The 24,988-nt window shown below is 33.1% G+C and overlaps 1 protein-coding gene and 2 long non-coding RNA genes across 3 annotated transcripts; 2 read left to right on the top strand and 1 right to left on the bottom strand.

The window, feature by feature from the left end:
* Positions 1-463: 463 nt before the first annotated feature.
* On the bottom strand, positions 464-5,994 carry LOC107918585 (uncharacterized). Its single transcript, XR_001690163.2, has 2 exons — positions 5,227-5,994; positions 464-4,939 (listed from the first exon to the last, which is right to left on the bottom strand). It is a non-coding gene; the product is annotated as an uncharacterized lncRNA (long non-coding RNA).
* Positions 5,995-10,911: 4,917 nt separating this feature from the next.
* On the top strand, positions 10,912-16,839 carry LOC107918869 (uncharacterized). The gene is made up of 3 exons (XR_001690280.2): positions 10,912-11,453; positions 14,974-15,051; positions 16,127-16,839. It is a non-coding gene; the product is annotated as an uncharacterized lncRNA (long non-coding RNA).
* Positions 16,840-23,681: 6,842 nt separating this feature from the next.
* LOC107919619 (protein PELPK1) lies at positions 23,682-24,023 on the top strand. The gene has a single exon (XM_016849045.2). The coding sequence runs from the start codon at positions 23,682-23,684 to the stop codon at positions 24,021-24,023; it is 342 nt and encodes a 113-aa protein (XP_016704534.1).
* The last annotated feature ends 965 nt before the right edge of the window (positions 24,024-24,988 follow it).

Here is a 24,988-nt window from a genome sequence, read left to right as displayed (position 1 = left end):
AGTACTTGGTTGGTAACCCTGACGCCATTCATTTAAATGATATCTTTTTCCTCTAATAGGCGTGAGAAATCCTTCATAGTTTGTGCAACCAACATCAACTAGATAATAGCAACCTATAAAAAAGAAAACTATTTATCATGGTTAACTTTCCCAAAAAAGTTTGATCCTAAAAAATTAATTCAAATTCCTCCAATTTTGCACTTTACCATGAGGAACTTTTAGTCTGTGTCTCCTACTAATGCCATCTTGAAGAACCCGTACATCAACAACAAAACCTTCCCAACCAGGAAAAACATAAACAAAATGCATATCATGTTTACAAACACCTAACATATTTGCTGATATATCACATTTTCGCATTCGATATCTAGGTTTATCAACTGTTGAAACCCTAATCTTGATGTGGGTTCCATCTAAAGCACCTAAGCAATTCTATATCACACACATAAAAACTCGAGTTAGGTTACTATATTTAAATCTAAATCAACTAAATTATGTATGAGCTATGTAGAGGCCCAATTTAGCCCGGACCCGATTTACAAACAACAAATTATTATTTACAAACCCAAATACAAAATAGGCCCATTGGCCTAAAAACATAAACAAACTAAAAGAAAACCCTAAACCCTAGCACCTAGTTGTGCCGCCGCTCCTCGAGCGCAACGCCCGCGCTTCGTCCCGAGGCCTGCCTGACACCCTAGCTACCTCCATTTGCACCAAAATAGCAAGCCTCTCCTCCGCCTTCGCCAAAGACCTGCAAACAAACATGAAAAAAGAAACAAAAGCAGCGCAAAAAGAATAGCAATAAACAGTAGCATGTTTTTTATTTTCGGCTATAAAAGCCAGATCAAACAAATGTATTAAAGGAGGAGGAACAAAAAAAAAGAAACAAAAAAAATCAATCAAAAATAGAAAAAATTTTCAAAAGGTTTACTGTTATTCTCGTTTTAATTTTTGTTTTATTTTTATTCTACCTTTTTTTTTCATTTTTAGATACGAAAATAAAAAGAAAGGGAAAAGAGTTCAAAAAAAAAAACTTACCGAAAGCCCTTTCGGCCCTTTTTTTAAGTTTTTTGAAAGATTCTCGGGAAATATTCCCTTAGATTCGGACTCCAGAGGTCAAAACGTTCGAAGCAACGTCTTTTAGGTTTTTCGGCCACCGTAGACGGTGGCGTCGTCGCCGGTGACCGATGGCCGGCACGGTGGCGAACTGCCAGAGCCAAGGCCGGACTTGAGGGCTTTGAGAGAGGGGGGAGAGTTTTTTAGATTTTTTTTTTGTTTTGAGGGAGAAATGAGTTTTTTTAATAAAAAAATTTAGTTTAAATAGCCTAAATGAAACGATGCTGTTCTGGTCGGCATCCTTAAGCCCCAAAACGACGCCGTTTTGACTTGAATTGGACCGACCCGACCCGACCCACTCTAGGATCCGCGTGTTTCCGCAGCTAATGGGATATTTGCGCTCCTAGCCCTTCCGCCTTTTTGGGTTGTTTCAATTCAATCCTAATTTCACTATTTTTATTTTTAAAGATTTTACCCTTTAATTTCATCCTGCATTCATTTTAGTCCTCGGTTCACTGACTTCCGGGAGAAGGGATGCGTGTCTGAAAATCAAAATAATTGCTTATTTGGTCCTCGTTTGTTGTCACACTTTTCATTTAAATTTTTTTATTTGTTTACTTTATTTTAATTTATCCTTTAAATTTGGTTCGAATTATGATTAAGTCCCTAAATCAATTTAGCTTATTTATTTATTCAATTTTCTTATTTGGCTTGTTTTATTTTTTATTTTGCCCCTATTATTGTTATTATTTATTTATTATTATTTTATATACTTTCAAAACTTAGATGATGATTATTATTATTATTATATTTCTATTTACTTATCTAAATTTTAAACATATGTCTTATTATATATTATTATGTAATTACTTATATCTTTTGTATTTTTTAAACTTTAGATTATTTGCTATTCTATTATTAATATTATTATTATTCTATTATTAATATTATTATTTACTTATTTATATCTTTTTTTAGTTTCAAGCTTTGTTATATATATACATAGATATTTTTTTATTTTTGTTATTGTTATTTTTGTTTTACTTGATATTTATTTATTTATTTATGTGTCCATTATCATTTTAAAAAACATTTTAGTTCTATTTGTTTATTTACTTATTATTTTATATATAATTAATTTGTCCTTATTTATTTATTTATTTTATTTTTGTTGTTGTCGCTTGTATTATTTATGCTTACATCATCACATTCATCGTTGTTTTATTACGTATATTAACACCGTATTTTATTTCTGCCATTTTGTGTTAAATTAATTTTATTTGATGCATAAAACATGACTTTAAAACAAGTAAAACTACATATTTTGAGATTCGAAAAAGTCGTGCCCCAACTTACGATGTTTCAATTTTCTCAATAAATCTAAATATATGAATCTTTTCAAACATAAGTTTTAAGTGATCTCAAGACTTAATAAAAGATCGTGTTCTAACTTACGGGACATGATTTCTTTTCCAAATGCGGGATAATCAAATCGAATATCTTTCAAATAAATAAATCTTTCGACATTTATTCTCAAAAATGGAATTTAAAAATATTGTGTCCTAACTTACGGGATATAATTTTTTCTCGATTAACGTGAAATATGTCATTTTCTTAAAATTTTTTAGCATTTTAACAAAAGATCGTATTTTGAATCTCTTCAAAGTTTCCCATTCTTGACACTAAGACACTAATTAATCAACTAGGTACCAATTTCTGGGCGCTACGAGGGTGCTAACCCTTCCTCGTACGTAACCGACTCCCGAACCTATCTTTCTGAATTTCGTAGATCAAAAAGCGTTGTTTTAATAAATCAAACCGTTTATTAAAAATAATCATTTTCTGAGGTGACCCGATCTCCTCTTCAAAAAAGGATTGGTGGTGACTTCTATGTTCATTTTCGTTTTCAAAATCCAAGTCGATCCCTTTTATCAAGAAAATGGTTTCGACAAGCTATATATGGAAGTCATTCCAATACCTTGAACTATTTCCACCTTGGGTCTGTAAAATTAGCTGTAATTGGCTCTGCCTTTTGAAATAGCACATCTTGCAAGTGTATGACAACATTTAAAACATTATGAAATAATCTGCTAACGGTTTCCTTAGACCTATTAAAGTGATGCTTGATAACTCGATTTTTAAGGTGATAAGAAATGATATGTAAAAACATGGTCACTTGCTCATCAACAAGCATGTCCCTTAACGACTTCAATCCTCCTAAAGTTTGTAACATCTCACATAGTTTAAAAAAAATAATTCTATTCATCCTAACTTGTTCAATATAGGTCTTGTCACTAGCATATACAAGTTTTTTCACATAATCTGTTTTGCATAAAAATCTAAAATATATGATCTAATCCTTGGTCTATAAGTACATAGGCTATGGACGGCATTCAATGTAACTAAGAACTAACTCGCAACTGTACACATTTGCAACCATACTGTCAATGCAAGATCAATTCTTTTACGTCTCTCACTTTGTACTATTAAAGGCAGACGAGTCATTACAGCAATACTAATATCAATAACAGAAAAACAAAATCAAAGAATTTAATTGCAAAAGAACTTACAGTGATTCAGTGAATACAAGAAGCTCAGCTATTGGTGGAGTAAGCAATCAATCAAGCCAAAAAAGAAGAGGAAACAATAACACACTACCAAAGAAAAATGAACAATACATATTAAAAATCTTTGTAGGACACAAGATAGAAATTACAAATATCTTTACAAGAGTAAAACCTAAAATTAATTTCTTTATTAAATTTCATTCAACAAAACCGACTCTTTGTTTAGCAAATAACAATATCTTGAACAAAATTTTACATGTTGTATTTACGTGTTGCAATTTAAAATTTAACAGACTGTAGGCTCTTTAATTGTTAACTTCCATTTATTTGTTGTAGTTACATGTATGGATTCTTTTCAGTTCGGTATTTGTATTATTAGATCAAAGTGACTCTATCGTCAAATTTGAGGTAGTATATGGACTGAAATTATAATTTGTTAATAATACACACCTATATTTATATATGTAAATTATTTTTTTATTCAGATAAACTAGTTAGGAAAGGTCGAGCATATTTTCAGATACTACAAATCCAAGAGTGGGTAAAAACTCCAATCATGGATCAATAGCTCCTACATGACTAAATTATCAAGAGATAAAACAAGTTGACTGTTTAACAAAATGAAAACTAGAGATATCTTCCTAGCTAAAGGACCTACCGCAGATGGTCCATTGTCATTTCTCATGCACATAGTATGATATAATTTTATTTTTGCATAAGAAGGTGCTATTAAAGCACAATTGCCCAAAGCTAAAACATTGTTTAGAATGTGCCGTAAACATCAAAGGTTCTTCCATGAGAAAGTACCTGCTAGCTCTAGTTAAAGCCTGAAATTGTCAACTATTTGAAAACAGCCAAATTACTCTCGCCAGCATCAGGACTTCTTAGTGAAAAGCACATTAAAGAATAAAGTCAGAGACTCCATTTCCCAATAATTCAAATCCCCCTGTGAACTTTGGATATATATAAAGGGATAAATTTATTGGATATTTTCTTTCTTTCTTTAATCTTTCTTTTCAAAAAAGTATGTACAGTGAGACAAGATATGTTTCAACACTTTGCATTTTAGAAAAAAACCAGCTTTTCTCGTTCATTCACCAAACACAGTTTCCGGTACCCATATAACAACAATTCAAATCTGGCCCCAACGAAGATGTGCATTCCAATCAAAGAATATATTAGAAACTGGGTGAAATTTTTAAAGGCACATCGATGCTTACCAACTTAAACTTAGACTCCGCCGAATGCTTTTCGTGAACTAGAAACAAGTTAGGATACGATTCCCATACTTTCTTTCTATAAGCTTTTTTAATCTAAAATTTCAAATCAAAATCCATAAAAGAAATTAATAAAATATACAACTTCATAAACAAAGAAGAAAAAATTGAGAATTTTGTTAGTCTGACAAATTTGAAGAAAGCAATCAAGATCACAATCTCCAAAAGGAAAACAAATCGAATTTATTAATTTCAATCCAAGTCAACAACCAAAAACAATGAGATTTAAAAAAAAAACCTAAAACAATCAAAGTTAAGACCAAAATGAAATAATAAACAAAACAAAAAAAAACTGAATAAAATTTGAAAAAGAAAGAAAAAACCTGAGAAGAAGTAGGGCGAGAATGAAAGGATAACTGGATTTCAAGTATTCCTTTGAGCAGATATGTTTGTTTCAGCGACAAAATAGCTTAATGGGAGAACAATTCGAAGACCTAATTTTTGGATTTAGAAAAACAAAACAGCAGATTTGATGGTATCGACTGAGGAAGGTGGGTGAGAGAGGCTGTCAAGTTGAGGGGGGAGGGGGCTGTTTCAGAAACGTTAGGGGCAAAAAATGAAAATAGGGAAAAAATTTACTCCTCATGATTCAGTGCTGAAGAAAGGGAATAACTATGCTGGCTTTTCCCGGAATAACGCCCTATTCCACTCGGACTGTAATAGATATTACAGTCAACCAAACTAATGTTCAGTCGTTGGCCCACCTAATTGGGCTAGAATCAATTCATAAGCCCCCCAATCAAACATGTTAGTGATCCTCCAAAGTTTTCTAATGTATCAAGTAACCTCAACATGACGATTACTCACTTTAATCCCACCTCTGAAGAATTGAAAGGAGTGGTGGTGGTTTTAGATAAGAATGTTTTAGATCATGGGAAGCATTCGGCCGTATTTTTTAAGGAATATCATACTTCCAAGAAGGTCAATTAATGGGGGACGTAAAAGATGGTGGGGTTAAAAATGAAAAGCTTATTTCCAAATCTTGGGGTTTAAGCGACAAAGGTGAAACAAATCGTAGCGGTAGAAAGCTTAATCGAATCATTTGTAACCGCATATATAATTTTAAATTAGCTGGTTCTACTTGTGTTCTGTTGTCTGAATCTATAAGCTCCTTGGTTGAGTTAATTATTACCCACTTTGATACGGAAAATAACAAAAGATTAGATGCTTCGAAAGGAATGCAAAATCTAGAGCTTAGGGGCTCTAAGCTAGTTTCTTCTTTTATCTATTTTATTTATGAATTTGACAGTTTTTTCTTAGAATTGCCAGGATTGTGTCAATCCGAAATTTCCTAGAATATTCCGTGAATACAATAGAGAGCATAATCTTGATATTGTGAGTTTGTTGGAGACGAGGGTAAGCGGTTTCAAAACCGATAAAATTATATCAAGCTTGGGTTTTCAATTTTCTCACAGGGTGGAGGCTATTGGATTCTCTAGAGGCATTTGGGTTGGTTGGAAAGACTCGATTTCTGTTGAAATTCTCCGTAGTAACCCCAATTCATTTGCATTCATGTTCTTAAGACTGATTTTGTTTTGCCTGTTCATATTGCTATTGTGTATGGAAGCTTGAATAAACAAAAAGAGAAGGAAGCTTTGGGAAGACTTTTTATTTGTTATCCCGATAGGCAACACCCTTTAGATGACTATCGACGATTTTAATGCTTTGCTTTCATCTAATGAGAATAAAGGAGGGCGTACAGTTGGGAAAGGTTGTACTCTTTTTAATGATTTTCTTGGGATGTCTAATTTGTAGGATTTTGGGTTCAAGGGCCCCCATTTACTTGAAATCAAAGAGGTCTTTTTGAAAGACTCGATAGGGAAATTGGAGACAACGTTTGGTTGCGAGCATTCTCAAACTATTTTGTCACTCACCTACCGAGAATTAAGTTAAATCATAGACCTCTATTGCTTTCTCTTATGTCGGATGCTACCTTGCCTCAAGGCCGGCCTTTTCGATTCCTTGCAGGTTGGGTTGAGCACCCTAAATTTTCGGTATTTTTCAAAGAGAAGTGGTGTTTTAAAGGTAATATGGTTTAATCTTTAAATTTATTCACTACTGACATTAAAGATTGGAATTGTTCTATGTATGGCTTTATTGGGTTACGCAAGAGGAATTTGATGCATAGATTGTCTAATGTTCAAAAAGCCTTAGAGAAACTTGATTCTGAGCATTTAAACAATATGGAAAACTAGATACAAGAGGAATTGGAGTGTGCTCTCGATCATGGAAAGCTTCTTCGAAAACAAAAAGCTAGATGTGATTGGTTGTAATTTGGGAATCGAAACACTAAATTCTTCCACTCGCGCACGATTCAGAAGAGAAATCGTAATAAAAATTCTACTTTGAAGAATGAAGAGAGTGATTGGATTTTCGAGGATGAGAGGCTCTAATCTGAAGCAGTTAGCTTTTTTAAGAAACTGTATAGTGAGGTACCGATTTCCACGATAACTATACCCGTCAGTTCATTCCCTAAACTTGATCAGAATGATGAGGTGCTCTTAAGAAAAGCAATTTCGAATGAAGAGATAAAGGCCGCCATGTTTGATATGACTACATTGAAAGCACCTAATAGTGATGGTTATCACGCTCTCTTTTTCAGAGCCAATGAGAGTTAATTGGTAGCGCTATCTATGACTGGGTAAGAAAACCTTTTGATGGACAGGTCATTGATAGAGAGCTTAATAATACTTTTCTTATACTGCTTCCTAAGGTTCGTAATCTAGAAAATTTTTCTCAGTTTCGTCCTATAAGCCTTTGTTTGGTTCTTTACAAATTGGTAATCAAGATGATTGCAAATAGATTTAAGGTGGTTTTTCTTATGATTATATAATTTGAACAGGCTGGCTTTATTGCTGGAAGGAATCACAGACAACATCATAGTGGCTCAAGAAGTTATCCATTCAATGTGAAGCAAACATAAAAATTGGATGGCTATTAAGATTGATTTAGAGAAAGCTTATGATAAGGTTAGTTGGAAATTTATTGACGCCTCCCTTCAAGCCGCATCCATTTCATATTTCCCCAGGAATGTTATTATCTCTGCCATCACAAATTCTACTATGCAGATCCTTTAGAACGGGGTGCCGACTCAAAAATTCAGTCTTGTAAGGGGCATTCGATAATGATGTCCTCTATCACCCCATCATTTTGTTCTCTACCTGAAATGGTTGGGTTAGAGTATTAATTCATTTATAAGTTTTGGTATCTGGTCTTCTATTCACCTACCCCATCATTTCTCATTTGTTATTTGCTGACGATCTTGTTATCTTTGGAAAAGTAGATGAACACTAGGCCAGATTAATTAAGGACATGTTGGATACTTTTTGTGGCTTTTCTAATGCTCACAAGATGAACATTTTCTTTTCCAAAGGTATGATGATGTTTTGGCAAGGAGTCTGTGCGACATGCTTGGGTTCCGTAAGGTGCATAATTTGGGTTCATACTTGGGAGTTCCTCTCTTTCACGAAAATGTAATCAATAGTTCTTTGAAGTTCGTGATGGAAAAAGTTAAGTCTAGGTTACAAAGGTAGGATGTTAGGCAATTGTCTCTAGCTGGCAAAGTTACCTTAGCTCAGTCGATCCTTCTCACAATACCTAGTTACTTCATGTAGTCAATGAGAATAACGCAAGATATTTGTGATGAAATTGATAGTATTGTTTGACAATTCATTTGGGGGTCCACTGTAGGGAATAAAAAAATAACCCTTGTTAGTTGGAACTCAATTTGTCAACCCAAAACTTGTAAAAGGGCTTACGTTTCGATAGCTAAAATATCATAACACCATCTTTCTAATTAAAGTTGGGGTTTAACATTCTGTCGAGATTGAAGGCTTTGTAGGTAGTTGCTATTTTTTTTGGAGAGCTTTATCTAAGGTATAACCACTGCTTAGAGAAAATATTTTCTGGTCAGTTGGAGACGACAACTCCATTAAGTGTTAGAGGGATAGTTGGATTTCGAAAGTTGGCCCACTAATTAACCTTATCCCAGCAAGTGCCAATATCGCCACAGATTGTTGTTTAAGGGAGATGATTACAAAGGAAGGAACATAGAACTTTTTCGAGTTTGGCTTTTTGAAGATTTAATTGGGCACATTACGAGAATTCTTCCCCTACATCCTGCAGCAGGGCCTAACATACTTTATTGGTTGGGAACCTCCTCTAGGTGCTTCTCTATCAAGAGTGTTTATTGTAAGATTAGGGAGAGTTCGTGGAATCCTAGGGAGGAAGCTTGGAATTTTTCATGGAAGGTTAAGGGACCTCAAAGAGTGCATGTTTTTCTTTGGCTGGCTTTAAAACAGAGGTTACTTACTCAAGTAGAATGACTAAGGCGTGGTGTGGGTAGTGACTCCAGGTGTCTAATTTGTGGACATGAAGTAGAGGACGTATTACATGTTATAAAGGATTGCGACACAGATTTGAACGAATGGAGCCGAATCATCCCCCCATAAACTAACCATTTTCTTTACAGGTAATTTGCAAGAATGGATTGAGTCTAATTTGGAAAATTGTCTAAACATAGCTTGGAAGAATGTCGATTGGTTGTGCTTTTTTGGCCTAGTTGCTTGGAAAATTTGGAAAACAAGAATATTAGCACCTTTAATAGGGTATCGTGGAGTGCAGAGGAGATTGTCAAAGTTTTGCACAATTGGGCTAATCAATATATTATAGCTTGTAAGGGAGACATTGCTGTGACACTTACATCAAAAGCGGAGATAGCAGAAATAGAAAGGTGGATCTACATAAGATCTGATGGAGTTGTTAAAACTAACACAGGTTGTGCTGCGGCAGGTAGCGTATTGAGAAATCATAATTAGAGATTGGATATTTGGCTACAATCGAAGATTGGAGAAATGTTCAATTTTTGAAGCTGACCTATGGAGCACACTTGATGGCGTGACACTGGCACAAGGTAGACAACATGATAGAATTTTGGTGCAAACAAATGATATGGAAGTCATTGGAACTACCAAGGAGTCTTTATCGAATGGATCAAATTCTATGCTACTCAGATTTATCTTGCAACTTTTGCAAAATGAGGAAGTTTGGTCAATCGAACATGTTCCTAGAGACGAAAACATGGAAGTTGATAGCATCACCAAGCTAGCTTTTGGTAGGGAGAAGGGTTTACAGTTATTTGAAACTTTTCCTCTAGTGCCTTTCTAGTTTTTTATAATGTTCTACTTTATTTTCACTAAAAAAGTATTAAATGATAAAAATAATCTTTTTTTTATATACTTAGACTTCTATTCAAGTTATTACTTTATTTTATTACACTAATAAATATGAAAATAAAAAAATTACTTGTAAAAACTAAAAATAATTTGGATTTTTTAAATTTAATATTTTAACCTTAATTTATTAGTTATTTCCAATGAGCATGCTTAGACTTTTATTCAAGTTATGATTCTATTTTAGAGTGAATAAAATTATCACAACTTCTTCTTAATAAATAAAGTTATAACTAATAATTCTAAATTAAATTATAAATATTTTTAAAAATCAATTTAGTAATATGGTAGAAAATAAAGGGTATTCTTGTCAATTCAAAAATTTTTCCAAACTCATACTTATATATATTATACATGTTGTGGAGGCAAGATAAGTCGATTGATGCTAAATGGCACTCGGTAGTGCTCACTGCAAACTACTACTGAGATAGTTTAATTACTTGCATTATTTGGATTGGCAATTTAATGAAAAATATATTTGGATTTGTTAATGTGCTATTATATTGAAGATATTGTGGTCTATCTTTGGAAATCAATCATTGACTTTTGAAGATTGAATTGAATTCAAGTGAATCAATTAAGTCCTTAGAATGTGGAGATTTGATCGACATTACATTGTTGACTTTGGAGACCATATATTCGATTGATTGTGCGTTGAATGTTGATATGGTAATAACTATTTTTAAGGACTTTGTTACGCCTCGATTTTTTTAATGTTATCTTATGTGTGCTTGTTAGCATAAAATGAGTTGCTAGCCTAATAGTTAAGTGTTAGTAAAATTATCCTTGAGATCTGAGTTCGTTTCCCTCCCATTGCATATCTTTATTTTCAGCTTAATTTTATTTCCCAAACCCTAGATTATGTCGTCCATAAACCTAATAAAACCCTAGTATATAGTTTCTTTTTCTTATTCAGCCTTTTTTTTCTTCCTCATTTGTTCATTCCTATTGTCGCCCCCTCTTCCATCTTTCTCCCATCTTCCTCAAATTTCTCCTCTTTTCTCTATTCTTCTGTCCTCTAAACCCTAGTTTTACTTCTGTTGTGCCACCCCTTCTTTTCACCATTGCTACCGATTTTTTTGCATTCAACTCATCTCTTTTCTCTCCATTTTCTTTCTTCTACTTTACTCCATTTGTGGTCAAATCTCTGCTGACTTTTTCTCACCATTGCTGCATCATTTTTTCTCTTATCTTCATTCATTATTACTATTTTTGAAATAACAAGTTTCATTTTGGCCGAAGCTGATTTGGCCTTTTTGTCGATGGACATTTGAATTCTTTGATCAATTGTCTTCTCAAATCAAAAATTCGGTGGAAGAGTAAGTTGATATTAAAATCAGATCCAATCTCGTATCTCATTTCTTTTTCCTTATGTTGGTCGAATCTTATAGTGGTATTTGACTGAATCTTATCTTTTTTGTTCTGTGTGTATTTCTATCTAAGTTTCTGATTTGGAAGGAACTGACCTAGATTCAAATTGTAGTGGTGCTTTGGAAAATTGATAGTGCTTTATGGACATGCATTGAAGTGTGTGCCCTAAACATTTGTGATTAGAGTGTGTGTGTAACCCTTATACCATGGTCGAATATGTTGTATCTTTTTTGCAAGTTGGTTGAATATGTATATCTTCTTGTGCTATGGCTGAATGTCAGGTAAGTCTATGTGGGTAGCCGATTGTATGGTGAATGTTATAAGACTTAATCGATTGTATATGTTACCAAGTTAAGATTAACCAAATGCCATGAACCCTAAATTGTGGAAATCGAATGTCGTGAGCCTTGACTGTGTAAAATAAACGCATATGTGCCCCTATCCCTAACAACCAAATGTGACTTGTGCTTACTTCTATGATTATTCGAACGTGCCTAAGGGTTATCTGCTATGATTAAATAAGTATAAACTGCTGATTTAGGGTATCATATTGTTATTACTTGTTTTACTGAATGCATAAGAGCATGTCTACTATTTTGTATTTACTAATTGCATGTAAAGCATGCCACTGTTACCGCGTTACTGATCACACGTTAATACATTCCACTATTCTTTACTATACCTGATTCTATCATGCATGTTATGCCATTCTGTTGTATGGGGTTGGGAAGATTGGTGATAGAGGAGTTCTAGTGGTTTATTCGTAAATATGGGAGTCTTGGAGATTTATCAGCAAACATTGGAGTTCTAATGATATAACCGCAACACTAGAATATTTTTTTTCGAGTTCTAGCGGTTCGTCCATAATTTTTTAGTGGCAATTTAAATGCAAATTACTGGAAGTTTATTTGTAAATATTTACTGTTACAGGTGGTTTATCCACAATGAGTTACGACTCTTACTGTTACGGTGTGTATGGATGGATGAGTTCTAGAGAGCTCATGGTGTGTAGTAGATGGATGGGTAGGAAATTGCACTGACATTCAGGGACATGTTTATACATTATGAATACTCTATGATTCTGTATATACTGAAACACTGTGATCTGTGACATTGTTAGGACTGTTATCTCTATTTACTTGCATGCTTTTGTGATCTTTGGTACACTGATTTCTTATGATTAAGACTCGTACTAAGCTTTCTAGCTTATTCCCTTAGTTTACTATCTTATAAGTAACCAGAGAGTTTAAGACCCGAAATCGACATTCGAAGGTCTCATCTCGATTTTTCAATTTAATACTATAAATTTTATCACTATTCTGGATTGTAATAATTTTTATACAAATTGTGGTATGTGTTCGATATTCTAGGTTATTTTGGTATTTTGCATGCAATATCGTTAAAACTGGTTAAGTTAAATAATTGGACGAACCTACAAATTGGTGATTATAAGCATGTAAGAATGTATTTTTTAATAATAAAAAAAGAATAATAAAACTAAGAGAAGTCCACTATAGTTTTTTCGAAATAAAATAGGCAAATGATTTAAAAAGAAGGTTTCTGAGAATCTCTAAGACATATGTCCAACCTAGAGATGAACGACACTGTTGATGCACCTACCACTGAAGGCGAAAATCAAGGGACTGGGGATGAGGCTGTGACCCAAGCCATGTTAAGGGTTTTACAAATAGTTGCTAGAGCTTAGATTGAGACTAAAAATTGTGGGCTCGTTACTAAGAGGCTTCGATCTAATAGGGCCAAGTTATTTACTGGTGTTGCTAGAACAACTCCTATAGTGGTAGAATATTGGATAGAGACCACTGAAAGGATTTTGGAGGATATGGATTACACTCAGGAACAGAACCTTAAGGGTACTATGCCCTTGCTGAGGGACGAAACCTATAGTTGGTGGCAATCTGTGGTTAGAGGTACATAGGTTGAGCGTATAACTTAGACCTACTATTAGGAGGCCTTCCAAAAGAAATATGTAGGTACTTCGTATGTCGAGGCCTATCGGTTGGAATTTATATAACTTAAGCAAGGAGACATGTTAGTAGTTGAATATGAGGCTGAGTTTTTTAGATTGAGCTGTTATGCTGAGGGTATGATAACAACTAAGCAGGACAAAAACTTGCGATTTGAAGATAGACTCATATATGACTTGAAAATCCAAGTGGCCCCTCATCAGGAAAAAGTGTTTGAGGCATTGGTTGAGAAGACCAAGGGAAAATAATAAGTTCAGCATGAGAGGGCTAGAGAATGGAAGCCACAACAAATTAATGCAGGAGCTAATGCTGGAGGTTCTATTGGATCAGTGAGGATTAAGGTTTGTAGATATTGTGATAAGCGACATCCGGTTGAGTGTTATAAAAATATGGGTGTATGTTTCAGATGTGGGTTTGTCGAGTATCAAATAAAGGATTGTCCACATCATCCTCCTGGTCAGGTACAAGTTCAGAATCAGAGAGCTAGACAATTATCTCCGAGGGGTCTGACCAAAATCGATGTTAGATAGACAACATTAGTTTATATAGCTAGCATCCATTCAAAATTTTTATTTTGCATTGATTAATATTGGTTTTGCTCAATCGTTTGATGTTAATATTTTTTCTGTTAAAACTAGGAAATTGGGGTGGAGGAATCTGTTAGTAATGTTTCTATAATTAGTTCTTTAAGATATGTCTATTAGAAGTTTAGGGTGAATTTTTTTCTAGAATTGCACTAGAATCAAAGTTGTGTAGCGAAAAAGTGGTGGTCTGAGTTGAAAAGAGGGGTAACAGACTTTGTGGTTAAATGACTGGTATATCAACAGGAAATTACGAGGAAGAAATTTCTTTTAAGGAGGGGAGAGTTGTCACACCCCGATTTTTTAGGGTTATCTTATGTGTGTTTGTTAGGATAAAATGAGTTACTAGTCTAATGATTAAGTGTTAGTAAAATTATCCTTGAGACCTGATTTTGATTCCCTCCCCTCACATATCTTTATTTTCAGCCTATTTTTGCTTCCCAAACCCTAGAGTGTGTCGTCCATAAGTCTAATAAAACCCTAGTATATATATTTTTCCTGTTCAGCCTCTCTTTTCTTCATCATCTGCTCATTCCTGTTACCACCCCTCCTCCCTTTTTCTCTCATCTTCTTCAATTTTCTTCTCTTTTCTTTATTTTGTTATCCCCTAAATCCTAGTTTTACTTTTGTTGTGTCGCCTATTCTTTTCACCATTGCTGTGGAAATTTTTTTGCTCTTTGCTCATCTCTTTTTTCTCCATTTTCTTTCTACTTTTTCGATGAACATTTGAATTCTTTGATCAATTGTCATCTCAGATTTAAAATCTGGTGGAAGAGTAAGTTGATATTAAAATTAGATCCAATTTCGTATCGCATTTCTTTTTTCTTGTGTTGGTCGAATCTTATATTGGCATTTGATTGAATCTTATCTTTTTTTTTGTGTACTTTGTATCCAATTTTTAGATCTGGAAGGAACCGACCAAGATCCGAATTGTAGTGGTGCTTCGAACAATTGATAGTGCTTTATAGACGTGCATTGAGGTGTGTGTCTTAAACATTTGTGATTAGTGTTTGTGTGTAACCCTTATACCATGGTCGAATGTGTTGTATGTGTTTTGTAAGTTGGCTGAAATGTATGCATGTGTTTTGCAAGTTGGTCGAATTTGTATGTCTTCTTGGGTTATGGCTGAATGTCAGGTAAGTGATGTGGGTGGCCGATTACGTGGTGAATGTTATAAGACTTAACCGATTGTGTATGTTACCAAGTTGAGATTAATCAAATGCCGTGAGCCTTGAATGTGTAAATTAAATGCATATGTGCCCTTATTCGTAATAGTCGAATGTGACTTGTGCTTACTTCTATGATTGTATAAATGTGCCTAAGGGTTGTCTACTACGATTGAATAAGTATAAACTACTAATGTATGATACTATATTGTTATTACTTGTTCTATTGAATGCATGAGAGCATGTTTACTGTTATGTATTTACTAATTGCATGTAAAGCATGCCACTGTTACCAAGTTACTGATCGCATGTTAATACATGCCACTATTCTCTATTGTACATGATTTCGTGATGCATGTTATGCCATTCTGTTGCATAGGGTTGGAAAGATTGGTGACAGAGGAGTTCTAGTGGTTTATCCGTAAATATGGGAGTCTTGGTTGTTTAGCCGCAAATATTGGAGTTCTAGCGGTATAGCTGCAACACTAGAGTACTGTTTGGAGTTCTAGCAGTTCGTCCACAAATTTTTAGTAGCAGTTTAATCGTAAATTACTGGAAGTTTATCTATAAATAGTTACTGTTACTGGTGGTTTATCCACAATGAGCTACGACTCTTATTATTATGGTGTGTACGAATGGATGAGTTCCAGAGAAATCATGGTGTGTAGCGAATGGACGGGTAGGAAATAACACCAACATTTAGGGTCATGTTCATACATTATGAATACTTTGTGATTCTAAACATTCTGAAACACTGTGATTTGTGACACAGTTAGGACTGTTATATCTATTTACTTGCATGCTTTTGTGATCTTTGGTACACTAATTTCTCATTATTAAGACTCACACTGAGTTTTATCGCTCATTCTCTTATCTTATTATCTTACAGGTAACCTGAGAGGTTAGGACCCAGACTCGGTGTTCAGAGGTTTCGTCTAGATTTTTCAGTTTAATATTATAATTTTTATCACTAATTTTTATACAGATTGTGGCATGGGTTCTATATTTTGGGTTATTTTGGTATTTTGCATGCAATATCGTTAAAACTGGTTAAGTTAAATAATTGGACGAACCTACAAATTGGTGATTGTAAGCATGTATAATATTTTTTTAATAAACAAAATAGAATAATAAAACTACGAGAAGCCCACTACAATTTTTCCGAAATAAAATAGGCAAATTATTTTAAAAGGGAAATCTCTGAGAATCTGATCATTTTTTTACTAAGTCATTTCAGTGGCCAATGTAAGCTTCAAAATCCAACAGTAACTTCTGGGTCAGGTTAAGGAGGTTATAGAGTTATTTTGTATTCACTTAGATTCTATGTTAGGTAGCCGAAATTGATATATGTTTGGAGGTTTTTATAGGTTTTATATGAGAGCGTATTAAGAGCATTCTAATTTGTTCATTGAGGAAATATTTTATGAGAGAGTGCAAACTATTATTGTAAACATTGTTGAGAGTTTACTGCCTAAATTCTCAGGGAAGTGAGTGCGCTTGTCTTTAGGTACAAAGGTAAGACCTCTATACTTGGGGAGTGATAGGGTGTAAATCACTTATTGTATTGTGGATCAAAGATATTGGAATCCTTGGTGTTATATAGTTTTGTTTGTATAGTTTTCTGCAATGCTAAGCCATAGTGCTTGTCGAAACCATTTTTAAATTTAAAAAATGGGGACCGACTTCAAAAATAAAATGGGAGTTGCCACCGATCTTTTAATGAGGTGTGATCGGATCATCGTGAAAACGATTTTAGGTCTACGAATTTTGAGAAAATAGGTTTGGGAGTCGGTTACGCACGAGGAAGGGTTAGCACCCTCGTGACACCCAAAATTGGTACCGAATCAATTGTTTAATGCCTTAGTGTCGAGAATTTAAAAAGGTTTTAAAATATGATCCTTTGAAAAGAAAATTTTAATAAAATGAATTGGATGATAAGACTCACTTATTTCAAAGAGATAAATTGTCAAACACAGTAAGTTAGAGTGCAACAGTTCAATCTTAGAAATTAGGTTTGTCCTTTTATTAAATTTTAAAAATTCATGCATTTTGAGAAGGATATTTGGCTATTTGGGTCAATCGAGAAATCATAATCCAGTTAGTTAGGGTTCAATTTCTCGACATTCCTAAACATCGAATATTGCCTTTATTTTAAAATCCTTAACTCTAGATAACAAAATGTCACATCCAGTAAGTTAGAATCTAACATTTCGAAATCCCGAAAAGCTTTATTTAGAAATCATAAGGTTTTATTATAAAAAAGATACTCGGATATCTAAATTCATCAGAAAAATTGAAGCCCAGTAAGTTAGGGCACAATTCTCTCGAGAATCATGAATAGCGTGTATTTTGACAAATTGCAAAATAAGATGATTCTAATGCTTTTATTGAAACACGGTAAAAAAAAACGCAGTGATTAAATGAACAATGAATCATTCAAAATTTGAATAGTAATATACATCAATGAGTGATGAACAATAAATCAATAAATACAATAACAATAGTTTCAATCATGCATTATGCCAATATCAACATCAACATTCAAAAATTATTAATTTAAAAGGAAGATAAAATGTAAAAAATAAAAGTGAGAATAAATAAATTTAGGATTTAAAAATATAAACAAGATTATACCAAAAAAGTAATTAATATGAAGATTTGGAACGATTTGATAATAGAACTAAAAAACAAATAAAATGTTTAAATGAATTTTAACGGAAGAATTGTAAGGAAAAAATGAATAAATCTTAAAATTAATATATATACACTTTGATTTATATAAGTAAAAAATCTTAATGTAAATAATAGTATATATAGTCATAATATATAATAAAGTTAAAATAAGTAAAATAGAATAGCAAATTTGAAAGGAATAGAATATTTGTGCATAAAATAATTCAATATATATATGTATGGAAAAAACACAAGATATTATTATGAAAAATTTTGGAGCTAAACGTATATATATACATATATGAATTTTAAAATATATATATAAGTTATACTAAGATAATATAAAATGTATATAGTAAAATATTTGTGAAAATAAGTAATAATACGTAAAAACATAAAATAATATCATATAATAAATAAAAGGATCTATATAATAAGATAAAGTAAAAAAACTAATAATAATAATAATAATAATAATAATAATAATAATGGAGATATTAAACTAATTAAAAAGAAACAAATAACACAAAAAAGGATTAAATTACAACTAAAACAAAATTAATCGGGAAAAACATAAATAAACAAAATAAGGGCCAATGTACAATGCGTGAATAACATGGAGGGTTAATTCAAAAATATTCCTAGCCCTCCAAAACGCTACGTTGCGGCATGGACTAAAATAAAATGAAAAGCAAATTAAAGGGCGAAATTTAAAAAAAAAAGAAAAGAACCGATTTGAACCCAGAACAAAATATAGAGGACCGGGAGCGCAATTATCCCTCCCCCTACCAAAACGCGCGGATCTAGCCACGGTTGGATTGGGTCATCGGGTATGGTCGCTAAACGGCGTCGTTTGGGCGCTAGGAGCCCTAGCTCAAAACGACGCCGTATTATATTATTATTTAAATAAAATTTTCTAAAAAAAACATTAGCAGCCTAGTTTAAAAAAAAATTTGCTTCTTGTTTTCTCAGTTAAGGTTTTGACCCTAGCCTTCACCGCCGTCAGTACACCACATCTCCGCTGCGATTACACTCAACAGTGGTGGGAGCTGCACCCCTAGGGGCTTTTTAGCTCCTCCTCGCGCGGATCTGAAGGCGTTACCAGGTAACCTTCTCCTTTATTTCCCTTTATTTTCTCTTTTGCAAACAAGAAATCTAAAACTAACATTGAAGAAGCAAAAAAGAAAGAAGAAATCAAAATAAAATAAATTTCCAATCACCTTTCTTTTTAAAAAACTTTCATACAATATTCGTGGGTCTCCTCCTTTACAGATTTTTTTAAATCGGCCTTTATAGTGCCGAAAAATCCAAAAGAAATAATCAAAATCTAAATTTTTTACAACTGTTATCTGTCCTTTTTTTGTTTGGTGTTGCGTTGTTCGTCTTTCGCTTGTTGCAGGAATGGCCGTACGATGATGTGGCACGACGCAGCGCATGGAGGCGTGGGGAGAACATCGCTGGAAGCTGTTGCGGCGCTCGTGCTAGGGCTGAATGTCTAGGGTTTCTTTTAGTGATCGGGCTAAAAAACCCGAATTTGGCCCATTGTAATTGGATTGTTTTATTTGTAAATGGTCTTTTAATATTTTTTGCTTTTATATTGGTTTTATTTTTTTTAGTCGGCCAGGGTCAAAATTGGGCATTACAGTGATCACTACAGTTAAACACTTCAAATTGATAGTTCTAACTTGCAGGTTCTTGCGTGTAGGTAACTTAATGCCATACAACAGGTTTAACTTGGAGGAAAGCTTATTAATTTTAATATTGACAAATCTAATTGACTAATTTGAATTCAAATTCCAAAAGATGTGAATTTAATCATAAAAAAATAATAAATTGAACTAAAAAATATTTGGGATTAGAAAAACCAAAACTTAAAATAATTTGAATTTGAAATGATTTAAACTCTAAATGATCAATACAAGTAATTCTAAATGACTTGAACATTAGATTATCTAATTACTTCACCCTAATGTTCTAAAGCCAAAATGACTTGAAACCGAAATAATCCAAACCTAAATTGGCCTAAAAGTTTTAGAATCGAATAAACTTCATCTAATTAATTGACTTACTCCAAAACTAACCAAACTCAACTAATTGACAAATCTATTTGGATTAGGTGTTCATAGGATAGGTTCGAGCTGATGCCTTGAATGATTGATGAGATGAGCTTCGATAAGATTAAAAACAACAATGGCGATGACATTAATTATTATGGCGATGAAATTACAATCAATGGTGATATATTTATTTAGATTCAAATGCTGTTGTAACTGTGAAGTGACAATGATAATAACTCTTAAAAACATTAATTTAAAATGTAATAAATAATTACTTAAAACAATTTTATATTAAAAATTAAATCATGTTTTTACTAAAAATAATTAAAAATATTAAAACCATAGGTACATTAAAAATAAAATATTTAAAATAATTTTATACTAAATAAGAATTAAAATTATATTTATGATGATAAAATTTATATATTTATTAAATTGTTATATAAAAACAATAACAAAATTTATAATGTATTCACTTTCTATAGTTATTACATATATAATTTGCTATCATATCCAGATGATGATTTTCGTGTATTCACTTTGTATACAAATATAGTTAAACTATGTTTTATTTTGATAAAAAAACATTAAGGAAACAAATTACCTAATCATTATCTACCTTTAAATCCAACAAAATAAAGGAAAGATTGAGAAAGAAAAATAAATGGGGCTATATTTGTAAAAACATCTTTACATTGGAGTGAGTTCCTACTCACTAAAGCTAAAGGAGCTTGTCATGGCTTGAGAGATTGAGGTGCTTGGATCGAGCAACAAGGGAGCAATTCAACAAGGAAGCATGTAAGGGAAACACTGAACACGCAGCTTGGGGGCCTTTCGATAAATAAGGTTTTGGACATTCTCAAGGCATAAGCAAGTTATCGGAGTCAAGGGATTACTCTTGGAAGCCAAGGGGCCAATTAAACAACATGCACGGTCGTCCAAACTAGCTAGGTGTGAATATGCTCGAGACAAGGTAACAGTTAGGCAAGCCTATTGCAGGGCCACTAGACGAGGTGCCAACAACATCTTGTCACCCCTAATGGGCCTTCCAAATGTGCCAGGTAGATGGGTACCTACCTGGATGCGTGAATTGAGTGTGTGGGGCTTAAACCACCTCACATAGGTGATTGCTTACCTGGGGCACTATTTACTGTACCTATAGGTGCTAGAGCAACTCCGCTTGTGCTAAACCGCCTCTTTTCGATCAATAGGGTTTGGTCGGTTTAGATAGCCAAGAAGGCTTAGGAATATGGTCCAATGGGTGTAAGAGGATTTGGGTATAAATAGGTGTAGAGGATTCTTTTGATAGAGAGAGGAAGAGTTGCAAATAAGTGAAGGAGAAATACTAGAAGAAGGCGGAGAGGAAGATTGGAGTAGATCTAGTAGCACTGATCGCAGCGGTAGGTGGTGACCGATAAAGTAGAAAAAGGAAAATATGACTGCCGATCAAGCTTAACAAAGAAGTAAGTTAAGAGAATTTCTAAGAGAATCCTTTAAGAGTTCAAAATGCTAAAAATGCCAAAAGTACCAAAAGTCCTTTCAGTTGTTGTGAAATACTCATGTTTATAGTGTTTCAAGAATAAGAGTTATAAAACTGATAATTAATATGAATAATGTAATTAATTCTCAGTAACAATTTCATTAATGATTAAGAACGAATAGTGAAAGATTTTGTTGGTGATTGTAAATAGTGAAGAAGAATCCACTATGTTTTTGAAAAGAGGGAAAAACACTCAGTATTATAGGAAAAGGTTAATAGGAGAACTCCTAACTACCTCCATATTTGATCCACCAAGCCAAGTTCTCAAGAACATCCTAAGAGTGAAGAACCCAAGAATCGTGCCATATTTCAAGGTTATTTCCACTTCTTCTACTTCAGTGAAGTGGTACCATGTGAAAAATTTTTCGTTGAACATCTCTTGAAATGCAAGACGACGGTTGTTCTTGGATGAGTTGTTCTTGAATAATTGATTATTTTGACTTGTTCCAAACCTAAGTTGTTCTCAACATGGTTGTTCTCAATGTAGAGACTATTCTGAATAAGAGTTGTTCCATGGTGATGTTTTTTTTTGGTAAAGCTTGTTTTGAATAATAGCTCTTCTAGAAAAACAAAATTGTTTAAAATACAAGTTATTCCAAATAATGGTTGTTCTAATCATTGTTATTCTTAAAGCATCATTATTCTAAACAAGAGTTATTCCGAACTTTAGCTATTCTCAACAAAAGTTGTTTTCAAATAACAACTACATTAGATGAAAATTGTTCTAACTAAAGCCTTGTTTTGAACATAGCTATTCTGGACAGTTATTCTTCGAACAACAGTTGTTCTTAACAACAATTATTCTAAATAAGAATTGTTCCTCCGAAAGAGATACACTTCGTAATAAAATTCCTAAAATATATATTTTTTATTTTAAACAAAAGATAAAATGTTAATAATCAAAATTGAGTATCTGCGATAAGTTAACCCCACCCTCATTAGCATTGTGTGTTGACTTATACGTGGATTTTCCCCATTGTATTGTTAACTTTGCCTTGTATAATAAAGCATTGTTGTATTTAAGCCACAAGCATTCTCCTATGTTCCAATAACCTTTCCTCCTTAATCATCGGTTGTTCCAAAATTGAGCCTAAGATTGTATGTGACTTGAGCTAAACTCTTTAACTATATTTGTAAAACTCATATTTTCTAAAAAAGGATATTAGATAGTATTAAAAAATAATAAAAAAGGCACATTCCTCTGAGATGTGATCTCACCATAGTTGTCATGAAATCCAAAAGAGATCATAGTTATCCAAATTCAACTTTGCTCGAAATATAAATATTAAAATTTGTCTAAGCTTATTTATATGTATAAATGATTGTTCCAAACCTGTTTAAATTTGTCCATGTTTTTTTAAATTTTAAAATATAATTATTTACTATTTCATAATTATATATTTTTACTATCACCTATATATTTATTAAATTTATACACAAAAACAATTTAACATAACTTTTAATATTTATGTTATAGTCTAATATATTTAGGTTAATTTGATATAAATCATATAATATATAAAGAAAAGAAAAATATCATATTAAAAACTTGAAAATAAGTTTAACTCAGATTTCGATATTGAAAGTTTGAATTCGATACATATTTTAAATGGATCTATTTTTTCTTTTAATGAGATTATTTTTCACTTATAATATTTTTATCTAGATTCTTGGATAAAGCTTAAATTTTAAGCAGGTAATCCACCCCTTAAATAGTAATTCGACTTGTTGCTTAACGCCCAACAACTCAAGTTTACTGATATAATCAACTTTGAAAATACTAGTATGGTACCTAACATGTTAAGTAAAACAATTCCAGTAGTGTTCTTAGATAACAGCCACTTAGCAGAAACTTTGCTAACCTGGAGGATTGGTGTAGTATATTTGTTTAATTAAGTGGGCTGACTTCATTATTACATGAGGTAGCTTCTATGCCAACCACACCTGCATTTCACCTGTTTTAAACCCCAATATGCAAGAGAAGATGACCTACCAAAACCTTTAATATTGACCAAGTTTCCTCCTTTCCGACCATATATCATCAAATATTACCAACTGCTCCAAGGCCTATATATACCCCAACACCATCCTTTGTCTTCCTCACCCGTAACTATCAAGATTAAAAAAATCTTTGTTTCATCTGCTTATAATTAGTTTCAAAATCTCTGGACAAAATGGGTTATTTCAATTGCTTTGCTTTGGGATTCTTCATGGCTTTGTCGTTTGCAAGCATTGATGTTGGGGTTGCAGCTTGTCACCTTCAGCAACTACCTCCAATGCCAACATTGCCTACAACCACACTCCCACTATTCCCATCTATCCCTAATCTCCCACAGCCATCCATACCATCTTTCCCAAGGCCTGGGGCGCTTCCTCCACTTCCTACAACATTGCCAAGTGTTCCAAGGGCCACACTGCCTCCTCTGCCAAGCATGCCTTCAGTCCCTACAATCCCAACTACAATTCCCTCTATTCCTTTCTTTTCTCCACCACCTTCTCCTTCTTCTAGTCCATAAAAATCCTCTTTTACTGTATAATATTGACAGATAAAATCTGCTGCTACATACTGGATTTGTTTTAAATGTGTTCTTTTACGTAGCATATAGCTTGTTTACTTTCTCTCTGAAGATCTTATAGGCTTTGAGCCATCTTTGTCTATCGATTTTGAGAATCAGTTGTTGTTGTTGTTGTTTTATGTATGGGAGTTTTCCAAATCCCATTATTTGTTCTTACTTTGATTTTGATACATTATTACTTATACGGAATATATATTTACGTTCTTTTGATGAAGTAATGATTACTGTAACCTCCATTTTTTTACTCATTATTTTCGGCATCTGCTAAATATATACGGGAATGCAAAATGAGAAATATTTTTTAAAAATATTTTCTGTAATAGAATATTTTTCATTTGAGAAAATTCTTTTAAACGGTTGTAGAATATTTTATGTCGAGGGAAATTTTATATTATGTTTGGAAACTGATATTGTTATTTTACCATTTTGCCTATTCTGAAAATAATATAAATAGCAAGTTATTCTACTCATTTTTCACAACACAGAAAAATAAGTAAACTCAATTCTCTTTTTTCTCTCTCGTTCTTGCTCTCTAAAAATTCTGGTGTTTCACTAAATTACATTAGTGCGATATTCTGTCTAGCAGATTGGGTTTTAAATGGGACCATCTGTATCCCCTCCAATCTTTCCTGGGAATTGAACCTAGTGTGATTACTCGAGTTTCTTCCAATTTTTTTCTTGACTTTTACGGGAAGAGTAATCCTTTTGAGATTCATCTTCCTTATTCAGGTGTATGATTTTGGAAGTATTGTGTTAACCTTGGGGGACGACTTCCATTTCTGATTACACCGATCAAGGCAAAATCGCTTCTAAGGCAGTGGTTCTTCCACAGCACTTAGTCTGGTTTCCTGTCAATGCTAACGGTTTTGTTTGTAGTAGTATATTTCAAACAATTTAGAAGTGAT

This window comes from Gossypium hirsutum, chromosome D13 (assembly GCF_007990345.1).
Source record: "Gossypium hirsutum isolate 1008001.06 chromosome D13, Gossypium_hirsutum_v2.1, whole genome shotgun sequence".
In the NCBI taxonomy this organism is placed as follows: Eukaryota; Viridiplantae; Streptophyta; class Magnoliopsida; order Malvales; family Malvaceae; genus Gossypium; species Gossypium hirsutum.
Note: the sequence above shows the minus strand (reverse complement) of the source record. Positions and strands in the feature narration are given on the sequence as shown.

Bases quoted from the DNA above. Each gene is read 5' to 3' on its own strand.
- LOC107919619 (XM_016849045.2), top strand. From the start codon at position 23,682: ATGGGTTATTTCAATTGCTTTGCTTTGGGATTCTTCATGGCTTTGTCG.